The 14,619-nt window shown below is 37.2% G+C and overlaps 1 protein-coding gene across 1 annotated transcript; it reads left to right on the top strand.

Moving 5' to 3' along the window:
• Positions 1-7,754: 7,754 nt before the first annotated feature.
• On the top strand, positions 7,755-14,619 carry LOC145783387 (transmembrane protein 41B-like). The gene is made up of 7 exons (XM_082595243.1): positions 7,755-8,274; positions 8,977-9,085; positions 9,706-9,834; positions 10,279-10,372; positions 10,802-10,906; positions 11,254-11,424; positions 12,128-14,619. Exons 1-7 carry the CDS (start codon positions 7,755-7,757, stop codon positions 12,263-12,265), a joined length of 1,266 nt encoding a protein of 421 aa, XP_082451369.1. The 3' UTR covers positions 12,266-14,619.

The following is a 14,619-nucleotide window of genomic DNA, read 5'->3' as shown; positions in this document are numbered from 1 at the left end:
ATGGAGGCTAGCTGTAACAGTCTTATAATATTTTAAGTCAGCAACAATGGTAGCACAATGAAGCTAATAGAGTGACGTTAAAACCAATTTTGTGACCAGTTTTCCTCTGGTTAGCGCCACCCAGCGAAATTGGGCTACTTTCCAATCCGTTTTGCTACTTTTTCTGACAAAAATCTGGCAATTCTGCACAAAGGTCTCAGTCGATTCTTTAGGATCTCCGTTTCTTCTTTTTAACGTTTTTCGTCTTCCACTACTTGTTGCTGGATGAGCAACAGAGGGCTCAAGGCTGTAGCTTGTGAGCTATCTTTGCATTTTCTCACCCCTAGTGTAAAACTAGTTGACAATATCAAGCAAATTACAGGAATAAAAAGCATGCCGGAAGCACTAATAAAAACAAAAGACAGAACAAAATGTAGACAGTTTATAAGGGAGATCACAACTGATCAAACATGATCAATCTGTTGAAGAAGAAGTGTAAAACTATAGGTGTCTGATCTTGCCGTTTTTTTGTTTGCAAAACCAAGCGCTTACCTAACTGATCTACTGATTGACAAATTTCCTGGACAAAAAACAAATACCCTGTAAACGTTTTTCGTCCTGTTTTGAAAGCAGTGGCAGATCCAGGGGGATTGGAGTGATTGCCCTTTAGATAGCCTACTATTTGGTGTGTCAAATTACACTCATAATTTTTTATCATAAATTTTTAATTATATGACAGTTCTCTCCACTGTGTTACAAAGTGAATTTCAGTTTGAAACATATCAGTGTGCAGTGCGGCCAGTGCCTGATGATGCAAGTACAGCGAAGACCCACTTTACAAACTCTTTTGTTTGAACAGGTGCACTGGTGTTAAGATGAAAATTTATATCATGCAATAAATAAAATACGGAAAATGCGCAATTAAACACTGAAAATTAATAAAATACGTTAAAAATTGCAATAAGCATGCAAAAGGCTCATCTTATATATCGACGGTCGAAAACAAGAAAGTCGTAATTGTGACATTTGAGAAATTCTCTTTTTTGCATTTTCAAAGCCTATGCACTAAAGGCTATCTACTACTATTTTACTAGTATAGTGACAGATATTAATGCTCAAAGTAAAAGTATTAATGAAATTTAAAAAAGAAAAAAAAATTGTTTTTTTGGCCTTTTACTGCAAAGTGTAAAAATGCACTTACAACTTTTTTGTTTTTGACCGTCGATATACAATATAACTTGCTGGTTATAAGTAGAAAATGGGTGTTTTTTTAATTTGTTTTTGTTTCGATTCCAAAAGCATTTTGAATGCCTCCCCCCCTTGACATTATCCTGCGTATGCCACTGTCTGCAGTATTACCATCAAGCATCTATCGTAATGAAATAGACTTTACTGGGAATAGCCCCTAAATGACCGGGTACCTCAGTGTGCACATCTATTTGGCAGGCACCTAACTGTCTGCACCTAAAAGATGTGCTCCGCGTTGAATTACTCTTGTTAATTATGAGTAATACGATGTGACTTATAGACACTTATGGGTGGTTCGACATGCCTCATGGGTAATTCGAGATGACTTCTAGGTAATTTGATGTGACTTCGGGGTGATTTGACATAACTTATAGATAATTTGTTGGTCTTGTTATAAAGCTGTCAACACTGGCTTTGTTGTTGAAACCTCAGCAAAAGAAAATGCAATTTTATGCTCAAGTGACTTGGGGACCAGAGTTTCTATGGCTACTATATAGTAGGGTGGTTCAAAAAAAGTGAAATTTTGAAATTGTAAAGTCTCACCCTTTCAAAAGTTTCCATTTACTACGAAAACACCTTGTGTAAAATATTTTTGAAAAATATTAATGTTTAGGGGTAGCTCAAGGCTTTCAAAATTTGGGGGTATTTGACGAAATGGGTCAAACTTTAAATACCTGTATTTCGTAATCCCTTAAAGCAAACATACATCTGTTTGGGTTCATTTTCATCAGGTTGGAGAGTACTATAACTTGGTAAAGTCAAACAATGGTAAATATGTACTTTTGAAAAATTGCGATTTTAAAATTTTTACAAAATGACAGCAAAAACACTTAATACATTTTTTTAAACATTTAGTGGTAGCTGAAACATGTTGAAATTTCAGTAAAATCTGAAAATTGTTGCAATTGATGTATGTGATGCACAGCACAATGCACATACAAAGTCAAGTGCCAGACAATTGATAGCCATGAACCATTCAGACTTTCTCAGGGAGTGTCTTTTTGTTGCTGTCAGGCTAAGCTTTTCTGTGTTCGTGCACACTGCACAACCTGTGACAGATACTGAAGTTGTTCCTCATCACATGTCAGTAGGCCACTCAACTCCTGAATTAGAGCTACTCTTTGTTCTGCGTGGTCGTTGACAACTTTTATGGCCTGCACAATGTCACACGCTGCTTGAAAATCTTCTCGCCCTTTCCATGTCTCTGGATCTGCTTTGAGAAAACCATCAGGAAGTTTTTTTCTCTCAAAAAGCATTGGGATCTTTGTGTGACAAAGTCTACCAAACAGCAAACAACTTCCTTGAATTTTTTTAGATTCGCATGAATTCGCTTCGGAGGATCTGTAATACAGATTCTGTATGTCCATCGTTAGCCAATACGAAAGTCATTTTTCGTTTCAGTGCTGCAGGCACATTCTTGTCAAACAAGGCCAGTCCAATCAACTTTTCTGATAGATACTACATGTGGCCCTGGGTTTTTTTTTTTTGCTGAGACTTTTCGGTCATTTGTCCAAAATGACTTGAAAAAATTCGGTCATTTTTTATTTATTTCGATCATTTTTGGTCATTTTTGGTCATTAATAGTCAATTGACTATATATTTTTTCGGACATTTTGACCGAATTGACTACATTTTTTTCGGACATTTTGCTAAAAATTCGGTCAATGACCGATAAATGACCAAAAAAAAAAAACCCAGATGTGGCCAACGAGCTTCACTGCTGCTACCTTAGAAATGGCTAGGTTAATGTGTTTGTACTGTACCAGGGGCTGCAAGAGCAGGAGTTCATTGTTGGCAGCACAGGCTGAGAGAGGAGCTGTCATCCAGGCTTTGAGATAAACCCGAATGGTAAAGAAGGTTATATCTCATAACCCTTCTGTTCTTTGGTAGTAAGCTTAAAATGAATTCCTTGGGTCTTAAATTGGTAAAATGCATGTTTTCATTATGAAAATCGTTCAAGGTAAAGAGCTATTGCCAAAAAATGAAGGCGCAAAATGAAAAAATGGTTGTGCTCAGCTCCCAAAATCCTACTAGTGGCCGAAAATTCAAAGTGCTCTATCTCGGCCCCCAATGAAGATATTTCAATTTTTTTGCTATTTTCATCATTTTTTAGTATGTATATATAAAATATGTCAAAATAAGCAAAATCTGTGACTAGTGGTTACAAGGGGTGTTTGATTATAAATGGAATGCCCCGGCTATCGATTGTCTGGCACTTGACTTTGTATGTGAAAATGTGCATTGTGCTGTGCATCACATACATCAATTGCAACAATTTTCAGATTTTACTGAAATTTCAACATGTTTCACCTACCATTAAATGCTTAAAAAATGTATTAAATGTTTTTGTAGTCCATTTGTAAAATTTTAAAATCGCGATTTTCCAAAAGTACATATTTACCATTGTTTGACTTTACCAAGTTATAGTACTCTCCAACCTGATGAAAATGAACCCAAACAGATGTATGTTTGCTTTAAGGATTTACAAAATACAAGTATTTAAAGTTTGACCTATTTCGTCAAATACCCCCAAATTTCGAAAGCCTTGAGCTACCCCTAAACATTAATATTTTTCAAAAATATTTTACACAAGGTGTTTTTGTAGTAAATGGAAACTTTTGAAAGGGTAAGACTTTACAATTTCAAAATTTCACTTTTTTTGAACCACCCTACTATATAGGCTAGCCATCGTGATGCAAAAATTCAAGTTTTTTTTATAGCTAAAGAAGTTAAAAGCCCAAAGTACAGGATTCAAAATTCAGACAGTGTTAAAACTGATGCTTGTACTGTGTGCATCGTCATTGCTATAAATTGCACTGAAGATAAAAACTGTGCTGGTCTAAAAATTTTGCCAAACACGAGTTTTGTTTTTGCATTTTGGGCTCTTATTTTTTTACTTGCATTCCAGGCTTTGGAGCAGGCATAAATGTGAAATTGCTCCAGCTCCGGAGCTCATTGATACCACAGCTCCGGCTCCATTACGTCAAAAACTGAGGTTTAAGGATGAACATCAGTCAGTAGGCTAGTCAGTACCATCGGTTGCAGCTATGAAGATGTGACTGCTCTGCTGTCAAATCCCCATCAACGTGGTTAGTTAGAAAAGATGGCGCCAAAGAATCAACAATTCTTAATTTTGTGAAGGGTTGCTGTTATGTTCAAAATATTGTGAATTCTCAAATTATGTGAATTCAGCCAATAGTAGAGGCATAGCATCTTATGAAATACATCGGAACCGGAGCTATTTTTCACACAACTGGCTCCAGCTTCTTTTGAATTTTACATAGAGCTCCAGCTGTGTTAAAAATGCATGGCTCCGGCTCCAAAGCCCTGCTTACATTGACATTACATGGCCGGTATAAATTATATATTATTTTTTCATAAAAATGTCTTTGTCAAAAAACATTACCAGCTGGAACAAGTGATGAATCTTACCACTTATGTCAATGAACTGGCGAAAGTGACAAACATTGAAAGGCTTAAAATCTGCATAAATAGTCGTTTAGTTGGTAAGTTACTCGTCTGTAGTGCCTGGCCAGTACAACTTAGTACAAACCAAAGCTTAAGCCTAATGTGCTGAGATTTTTAAAATAACAATATTTTCAGAAGGCAACTATTAAATTTAGAATTAAGTGGTATTCTTTTATTTGACTGTGGGCTATCTGTATTGGCTAATTATCAAAACATTTAACCCAAATTTTTAATCTAGGTTGTCAAGTGTTCACATATTAAAGTTATATATAACTTTGTATTATGACTGAAAGTAATAGATTGTCGAAGAGAAGAACTCCAACTGAAACTGATGAAAGGGAAACATCAATCGAGGATGTTCAAAACAATACAGGTATTGTTAGTCAAACAATCTATCTACCGGTTTTATTTTTGTATAATTTGTTGAATTCCAATTGCTGATAGAGCCTTCACAATAAGCATACATGTATGTCATTATCATGCAAAATCATTTCCAACATAAAATTATGGATTGTAAAGCTGCATAGGCAATTGTCAAAGTACAAATTCTGAGCTTTGATGTGCCATGATCCAAACTGTATTTGAAAAATTTAATGATTTTAAGTAAATTCTAAACTCATTTCACTTGTTAAGCAATATACAAATTTTAATGGAATAGATAGAGCTCGACCGATATATCGGTCAGCCGATATTTATCGGCCGATATCAGGAGTAGCCAATATATTGTATCGGCTATTTTTCGCCGATAAACATCAGCCAGCAAAAGCACACTCAATACAAGTTGATCAAACGCGCATTTAAACTCTCTTGTTTTAAGTACGTGCAAGCGGGTGCACGCAATCCATTTTTGCACGCAGCACGTGGTTATGCTTTTGAATGTCTTGTTTTGTGCACGTGGAAAGCCGCTCTTCTAGCTGCCTGTTTAATTGGTGCTGTCTGGTTGTGCTTTTGTTTATCAGGCTAGTGGCGGTGACACCGGTGTTTGTGCAAATCCTAGCAGAAACTCCTGTCGTGTTGGACTGATTTACGATGACAAAAGATGTTCTCTTCTTGGTATGAATGCCGAGAACCTATGTTTTTTGAGCTACAATTTGAAACTGTTGAACTTTGATTATTGAATTGAACACAAAACAGTAGGCTATTGCATTTGGTTGTTTCTTTTTTGCTTGGTGTTTTTTTGTGATTAGTGTTAAGAATGATTTTTCCATTACAGCAACCAATGCATAAACTTTCTTGGCCTGGTTTGTTGCTTAATAACTTTGTTGGTAACAAATTTTTCGTAGTTGATATATATCGGTATCGGCCTAAAATTTTCATAAATATTGGCATCGGCCTGAAAAAGTGATATCGGTCGAGCTCTAGGAATAGATAATTATCTATTAAAAATTCATTATATAAATAACTGTTTGATTTTTGCCTGTGTACAGTCATTGTTGCAGTCGATCTGAAATCTTAGCATCACCTAAAACAATGATGTACTAGGTAGCAATTTAATTGTAGACTTGCAATGTTCACATGAAATGAATACTGTAGCCTAAGCAGAATTTTAAGGTTGATTAGCAATTTAATCGGTCATTTTATATCATTGCGATAGTTGTTATTTGCAGCACTGGCATATGTTATTGCAACGTTTTGAAAAAAGGGCAGTAAAAACTATTTTTCATGTGTGCAAATTCCAACACATCTACCTTAAGGCATTGGCTTTGAATCAACTTTTGTCAAAATTTGAAATACTTTGGTTCAAATTTCACTCAGTGCTTGCACTCATTTGACCCACATAAGCTATCATCGTTTTGTACTTGGAATTTTTCAAGTCTTGCAAGTAAATTATTGTTGAATACTGCAAAGATTAGGTGTTCATGAGGACAATTGTCGTTTCTAGCACTAGTTGCAATGTTCACTTTCATCAGATGAATGTTGCAACTAGTTCTAGAAACGATAAATTATTGTTGTAGGCCTAATTTCAGCTGATCATTTTGTGTGTTCCCTGAACGAGTTTAAGTTTTACCTACAGACTTTTTTAGATCTATCTTGCTGCTTTATAAAATGACCTTCTTTGTAAGATTAAAATTGCAGGTACTGCATGACTGAAACACATTTTATGTGGACTCATGTTTTTGTACGGTACTTTATTTTTTATTTACCTGTATTTCTTATTTTGCTTTTACCTTGTGTTGTTTTTTCACTGTTAAAGCACTCCAAGACATTTGATCTAGCACTGCATTAAAAAAGTGCGCTGTTTATTTTTTTAGGTAATATCTGTACCTAATAAATATTGTAACTTACTGATTATATCCCAGACAGAAAATCAGGACAGATTTGATGTCTGGGCTAGAGTGGTAAGTTTGTTAACATGAAAGAAGTTTTATTACGTCAAAAAAACTTAACAAGTACACAAACGAAACCGATTGTGTCACTCTTAAAACAAACTACTGTACAACAGCGATGGTTCAATTACTCTGGGCAAAGTCCAGAAACCGCGGCTTATTTGTGGTTATCTTGCATAAAAAAAAATCCATTGTTGGGCCACTGGACTATGCACCTGCATGATTGTTAATCATTAGGTTGAAGATGCTCAGATAATGCAGAGTTCTATTTGCAGTCTCTATCTTGTTGATTAATAACTGATGAAAGATAATTGTTGGGCAGCTACCAACACCTAGAACATTTGTGTATTTGTTGACAGTTGAGAGTGATAAATAATTGGAGGTTTTTGGCAGTTTCCAGTGAGATGCAAGTTGCAGGCTTAACTTGAGGTTGTACAGCGTTCTATTCCGCTCAAGTTTAAGAACGCTTTATCCTGCATTTGATCTCTTGTTGTTAAATTTATGGTAGGCTCAACTTAAACTGAGTTTATTGTCGGTGGTATTGACTATGTCCAGAGGATCCATTGAGATTAGATGCAGTACTTAGCGTTTATTACAAAGCTGTAAAGCAAAGGCTGCTGTAAGGTCACATCGGCTATGATACTGTAGCTGCAGTAGGTCTTAGAACATTTTTGTTTTTTTACTGTAAAATGATGTGTTATGTCCGCAGTAAATGATTGTTTTTGTTCAAAAATGGAATTGTATAAAGACTGGTTGTGGATACGAAGTGAATCTATACTTCCAACAACCTTTCAATCTGCAAACAGTAACAATTATGCAAGTTTCTTTGACGGAATATCGTATCTCAGGCATCGAGTGTTAGGAATATCAAGAGATGCATCACCTTCGGAAGATTTCTCAAAAGACAGTAAAACTGTACCCTTTAATCTGTCAAAGATAAAACGGACACATTCGTACAAACTCCCAGCTATTTCAATGCCCTCTTATCTCAATTCGGGTGGTTGTACTAGCAGCTCTCGAATCCCAGAACATCGTAGATCATCTTTGTATGAAGGAACTGAACAGCTAATCGATTTGCTGACTAACAAGAAAGACCAACCTAAATTAACATTACCTAAAGACTCTCCTATTCAACGCAATGTTACGAAGTATCCTGACCACGCTCATTTACCTGTTCCTATTGTGCCTTTAAAAAACTTTAAGGTAGCGGGAACCTTGTATGGTTATCTTGATGAACATTCCTTCAAAAAAGGTAGGTCAAAACAGATCGGTATGTTTAACATGGCACCTTTCTCGTGTGTCAAACAGTGGATTTCACAGAGCAGCCAACCAGCGCTTGGTTTGCTGTTGAACTTTATCGAGTGCTAATAAGTACTGTACTCCATTTCAGTACAGTTTTTCAAAGCGGTGGGATGGCGCAACGGATAAGGCGTTGGCTTTCCAATTATGCAAACCTGGTTCGACTCCCGGCTTCAGCTGGTTGTTGAAAACACCGCTCACCTCTACCCAGGGTGTAATAAATTGGGTGGGCGTAGTTGCTGAAGTAAAGGCGGCCGAGAGAAAGGAACTGGCCACCCTACTCTCCATAGTGCCGAAGGCTTAGTACAATGAGAACCCTATCTTCTCATACCCGACACTTGAATCAAGTATGGGACCCCCTTTACTTACTTACTCCATTTCAGGGTTCCAAAGGTATTCTATTGTTTGCTCAGGGTGTTCACAGTCCAAAGAGAGTTATGTTATGAGTGTTGTAGCCCTAGCATTGCAGCATCACATGATTTATCCAACACTGATGTGCAAATGAATGGATCACATGAACGTTCAGTACAGTTTTAATTTAGTTTCTTTTTGACCACCAAAGCAAAAATAATAGCACTTGTCGTGACAAAGCGTGTGTCTGAAAAAAAGTACTTGTCGTAACACCTTAACATTGGTGATTTTCTTATTTGTTTAGATTCCAGTCGACAATCAACGAAGTCATCCATCGTTGCTATTGTTACAATATTTCTATGCGCGGCAGCTCTCATTGTGACGATTTATCAAAACTTTCCTGAGATGGAACAGTAAGTCGTTAGTGTTCATTATGACAGTGTTTTATGCTAGCATTGCTTTATTTTTCCGCGCGTGTTTGTGCTTTATTTGTCAACCATTAAACCTTGTATCAACACAGGGGTGTTTGACATTTACCATTGTGCGCATAATGTTTGCGTTTTGAAAACGCCATTTTGTCAATGGCTTCTGCAATTTTTAAAATGTGATCAACCTTTACTGTTTTTTTCCTGTTGATGAGTCGGCTGCATAGCCGAGTGGTGAGATCCATGATTCTACGTTCGAAAGGCCGCGGGCTCGACACCGCTCAAGAGCATGTGACTGTGTTTTCGGCAAGACACTTAAAAGGCATGCCGTTGATAGCGGAGTGGTGCCCCGGTTATAGCCTTGATTTTTCTCAGAGAGAAATTTCTATGACCCCCTTTAGGATCATAGCCTACCGAACTGAGTTGCTCCGAGCTTCTGAACAATGTTTGTGTAACTTAGTTTGAATAGATTACAACATATGATTGATCATATACGCTTGCGTGAAATATTACGCACACGCAATGATTTTTGTGACGTAGCAACGTCTGACAATTCTTGACGTAAAATCTCCCAAGACAAAAATTATGTCTGGAATATTTTGTCACAGGCAAGAGAAAGATAAATTGAAACTTCCAAGAAACATGGAAGACGCTAAAGAGCTGGGAAGAGTGTTATCAAAATACAAGGATTCAAATTACTATGAAGTTATGGCTGCCTTTTTTGTCACATACATCTTGTATCCTTTTTTCTCGTTCCGTTACTGTTGTTGTAATTTGGTCGTCGGACCACTTAGCAAGTGCTTCAACTCAGCAAGTACATTTCAGCTACTGTCCAAGTCAGCAAATGAGATTTTCAGCTGGCCTCCGACTTGCTTGGTCATCGCTTATGCTGACTTGAGACATGCAAAGTTTCGGCTTGCTCAGTTTGCCAATTCTCGTCATTTGCCAATTTTAGCCACTTGCTGAAAATGTAGCTAGCTCAGTTGTCACTTCCTCAACTGCCATTTGCTCAGTTCACAACTGCTGACTTATAGGAGACTCTTGTAGTTGATAATGTTCTTAGTCACTTTTGAGTGTGGGCAGATGTTACATCTATGTAACAATCTACGTTAGAGCTGTTTCAGATTTCGGTGCAAACGAATGTTTACTGTTAAATTCTTTAACAAGCCTATCTGCTGCAGCTTGCAAACGTTTGCAATACCAGGCTCGGTATTCCTTAGCATCCTATCAGGATTTCTCTACCCATTTTACATCGCACTATTTCTAGTCTGCATGGTAAGTCAATAACCAATTCAAGGTGCTGCTCCTTTCCAGGTTGTTCAACTAATTATCGCATCGATCTCATAGTTAGAAATTACAACGATTCGAAAATGAATTCTCTTATGACTTTTTGCTTACTGTTTGTACCTTTTGGGTGTATGATATTTTGCCCGAAAAACTTGTTACTTTTTTCACTTGAAAATCCATTGGCGCATTGTAGATTGATCGTCGTGTTTGTGGTTGTCGTCAGTGTGCATGTGCAAGCTTATTAACACTGCTTTTTTTCCGCTTCTCATAACTGACCGAGGAGCTGGCACCTCAAGAACAGAAATCGGGCCTAGCTTCTACTCGCTTAATGGATTTTCCCATTTTCGTCGTCTGCTGCGTATCCTGGCCACGTTTCTTGCTGTGTTGCATTATTAAACGATAATTTCTATCTTTTAGTGTTCAGGCATCGGTGCTACCGGTTGCTACATGATTTCCTATTTCATTGGCAAGCCTCTGGTCGACAGGTACTTGGCCGAGAGGGTGCGTCGGTGGATGGTAGTGGTAAGTCTCATGTAAATTTAGAGCGCTTGCTGGTTACATTTCTCTTCAGATTTCCCTTTTATTTCTCTTAGAGTAGAAATGGTCTATCGTCCTGTTTATCACGTCCTATCAAGGGCTGCCTTGAATTTGATGAGTGAAGCATTATAAATTTTGTCACAAAGGTTTCCAACTGTGCCTGATTAAAGTTTATACTGGTTTTATAAAGTATAGAATACAATGCTTACAATGCAATTCTGTACAAACACAGTGCCAATGTAGCTCTGTTTTAATGTGATTCTGTTCTGTGAACAAAATCGTCGCTATTTATCACGTAACAATTTTTCTGCAACATTTGTATGCCGACGCAGGTCGAAGGCCAACGAGAGCACATGTTCAACTATCTCCTTTTTTTGCGTATCACTCCATTCCTTCCAAATTGGTTTATTAATATCGTCTCTCCAGTTATTGATATTCCAGTATCAACGTTCTTCTTTGCAACATTTATAGGAGTTGCCCCCTTATCTTTTATAGCCATTCAGGTAAGATTGTGCGCAACATGACTCAGCGAATCACTGAGCATGACTCAGCAGCCTACCTTGTAAATCGCATTGTTTGAGTGATCTTTCGTGCAGTGACTAGTTTTGTAACGTTTATATTTGTGTGTATTCTATTTAAATAAGCTGAAAATGCTATTACGATAGAGAAATCGATTCTTAATAAATTACACTAAGAGGTTAGATTGTTGTGCAAATGCCAGCATTTGATAAATGCAAAGTGGCTGTCCTATCACTGGTCAATGTGTATCATTCTCTGATGTTGTAAGGGCTTACCCAGTGAGTTGGTTCACGTTTTGAAGCAAATATTAAAGTTTGCAGTTTAACTGTTTTTGTGTTGTTCAATATCAAGTTCTCTAATTCAAGTAAAATATCCATTAAAAAAAAGTTTGATGCAACTCGTTCTAAGTTTTTAAATTCGTTATCTAGTTTTCCAAATCCATTATTGATCGTTCCATCAGGGCTTCTCAGGCCTTTTTGTTGTGCGATCTCATTTAAGAAAAATATTTTTTATGCGACCCCTTGATGGGCAGTTTACAGTGCAAGTTACCTACTGCAGGCCCGTTTTTAATATGTTTGGCGATCCTTAAATTACGATTTGCGACCTCGTTTGGAGTTGCGACCCATAATTTGGGGAACTCCGATATAAATGTTCAAAGTTCACAAGTCATATTTACCTCGTATTTAGGGTGGAACGACTCTATACCAACTGACGGCCGCGGGCGACGCTATATCGTGGAATGGAATCTTTATTATGGCTGGTTTAGCTGTGCTGTCAATTCTACCAGTCATTTTCAAAAACACTTTGAAGAGGAAGTTTGAATAAACGCGCAGCCAGCTTCACCTTTCATGCAGCTCATCGCGAATTGCATGTTACCAAGTATTGCGTCAAGTGTTAGGCAATTTTTGTGACGTGTTTTGTTTGTTGTTTGGTCAAGCCATGACGCAAATCTTTTTGAATACTCTTTGTATTTATTTCTTGTTGTTGATTTATCTCTTCTGCGGGTCGACCATTGCAGTAAAGTCCATTGTAGAAATATTTATATTCTACGCAGGGCTCTGCGAAAAAAAACTTTTACAAAAAGATTTAAGCTCAAGACTTTACTCTTGAAAACCAGAATGAAATCGTCGTTGGTCTAAATTTTTATGCATGATGGCAAATTATTTGAATGACTCCTTACGTAATCTGTTTACTTTGCTAGATTGGGCAGACCGTGCAATAACGTCGAACGTTGCTTTCTGCTTTTAGGGAATTTTAAGTTGACTAGAAAGTTTTTGAGCAGTAAAGTAATTTGTAATTTTTGTCGCAAAAGTAACTTTTTAACCACACTGCAAAAAAAATTGGTTCCACAACAGTATGCTACACTCAACATGCAAATCAGTACTTTTATGTTGAATCAGCGTTTGCGCTTATACAACATTGCATCAATGTAGAAAAAGGTCTTTGCTGGCCTGTACTGTTGTCTATGCAATAAAGTGCTGCTGAGAAAGTTTGACTTCGTAAATGTGACGTCTTTAAATTTGAAATAATTTTTTCTTCAAGCTTAGTAGGCTACCGGAACCTATTTTTTATTGAATATAATTATTTCGCTCTTTATACTTCGCCATGGAACAATAGGTCCCTGCCTTTTTCACACCTAGTTTAGAAGCCATTTTTGGAGAGGAAGGGGCGTTAGCGTAATAATATTTTCAAACAAACATAAAGTTGTGTTTGCGTGCAAATAAATACATCACCTCGCAACGGTCTTTGACGAATTTGTACTGTTGCATAACAATTGCCCAGATTCTTTGTTTATATGTTTAAACTTTACAAATAAACAAGCATGTTCACATTGCTCAGTTTTCAACAGACCATCAATTACATGCCTATTGCAGATGCTTGCATCACACGTCTTTTTAGTATGGCTTGGCTTATGCGTCTCTTGACAGTTTGTATGCAAAATTCGAGTATTAAAACGTTTTAGTCTTCTGGCTTTTCTTGTAGGCTACTGCACGAAGTCGCCTGTGCAAAGTGTGCATATGCTCAAATTCTATAATGTGCGGTATGCAAAATATGATAGAAATTTAAGTTAAAGCATATAGTGCATTACACTTGCACCATATTTTACTGTATGTCCACTGAAACCCATGTATAAATTGTTTAAATCGGCATGTGGCGTCGGCTAAGTGTTAATACTTGATAGGTCCACTCTGGAAGTCTGTTATCAACATTGTATTGTACTGTAGTCACGCACATAGGCGTAGCCAGGAGGCGAAAGGGGCCATGGCCCCCCCAAATTTTCCAAGTTTAGATTCCAAAGTTGATTCCTTTGTTGAAAATATAATAAAATTTGTAGAAATGTATAACGTTTTCCAAGAGATCTGGCTATTAACACCCCCAAGGACTTGTTTTAGACACACAGAAAGACACCAATAAATTTTGCAAATCGTAAATCGCGCAAAATTTACGCGATTTACGTTTCTTTTAACTAATTTGTAAAAGCAATTTCAGAATGGCTTACTCTGTTGGGTTTTTTGTAGTTATTGAGTTTTTGTGTAGCTGAGTTTTTGGTGTTCTCTAATTTTAGCCGCAGTTTTTGCCCGTTTGTGTGTAAGTTAACAAGTTTTTGCCCGTTCGTGTGTAAGTTTCTACCTTTAATAAGTTAATAGCTGTTTATCTGCTAATAAATTTCATACAAATATTACCTTAAAAGTGTTTTCAAAAAGCGCTATTAATCCATTATTTGAGTGTAATTTTGCAAAAATTTTCCGGGGGAGCAAGCCCCCGGACCCCCCTAGAATACGCGTGCCTTCGGTACGCTCTAACCCCCACCAGCTTTATTGCTTTCCTTGCTCAACCCACCAGGATACACCACTGCACATCACGTGGCGATGGCTCAAATTAAACACTTTGTCGTTCTCTTCAATTCATCAAATATTTGGCCCCCCCCCAAAAATTTTTCCTGGCTACGCCACTGGTTACGCAGTGTAATCTTTGACGATATAGGCACATACTTGATATAATTTGAACCCACTTTGGTCGTTGCGAAAAAAGCAACTCGGCAATGATTGACCGGTTCGGTCTCTTTCTAAGTAGTAGCTTGGCCTGCTTTGTTTGTTTTTGTGTTTTATGTCAGATGAAAGTTTTATTTTTATTTGCTGGGACGTCCAATTTTGGAATAAATACTATTGTGTATTATA

Source organism: Aplidium turbinatum, chromosome 14 (genome assembly GCF_918807975.1).
Source record: "Aplidium turbinatum chromosome 14, kaAplTurb1.1, whole genome shotgun sequence".
Taxonomy (NCBI): domain Eukaryota; kingdom Metazoa; phylum Chordata; class Ascidiacea; order Aplousobranchia; family Polyclinidae; genus Aplidium; species Aplidium turbinatum.
Note: the sequence above shows the minus strand (reverse complement) of the source record. Positions and strands in the feature narration are given on the sequence as shown.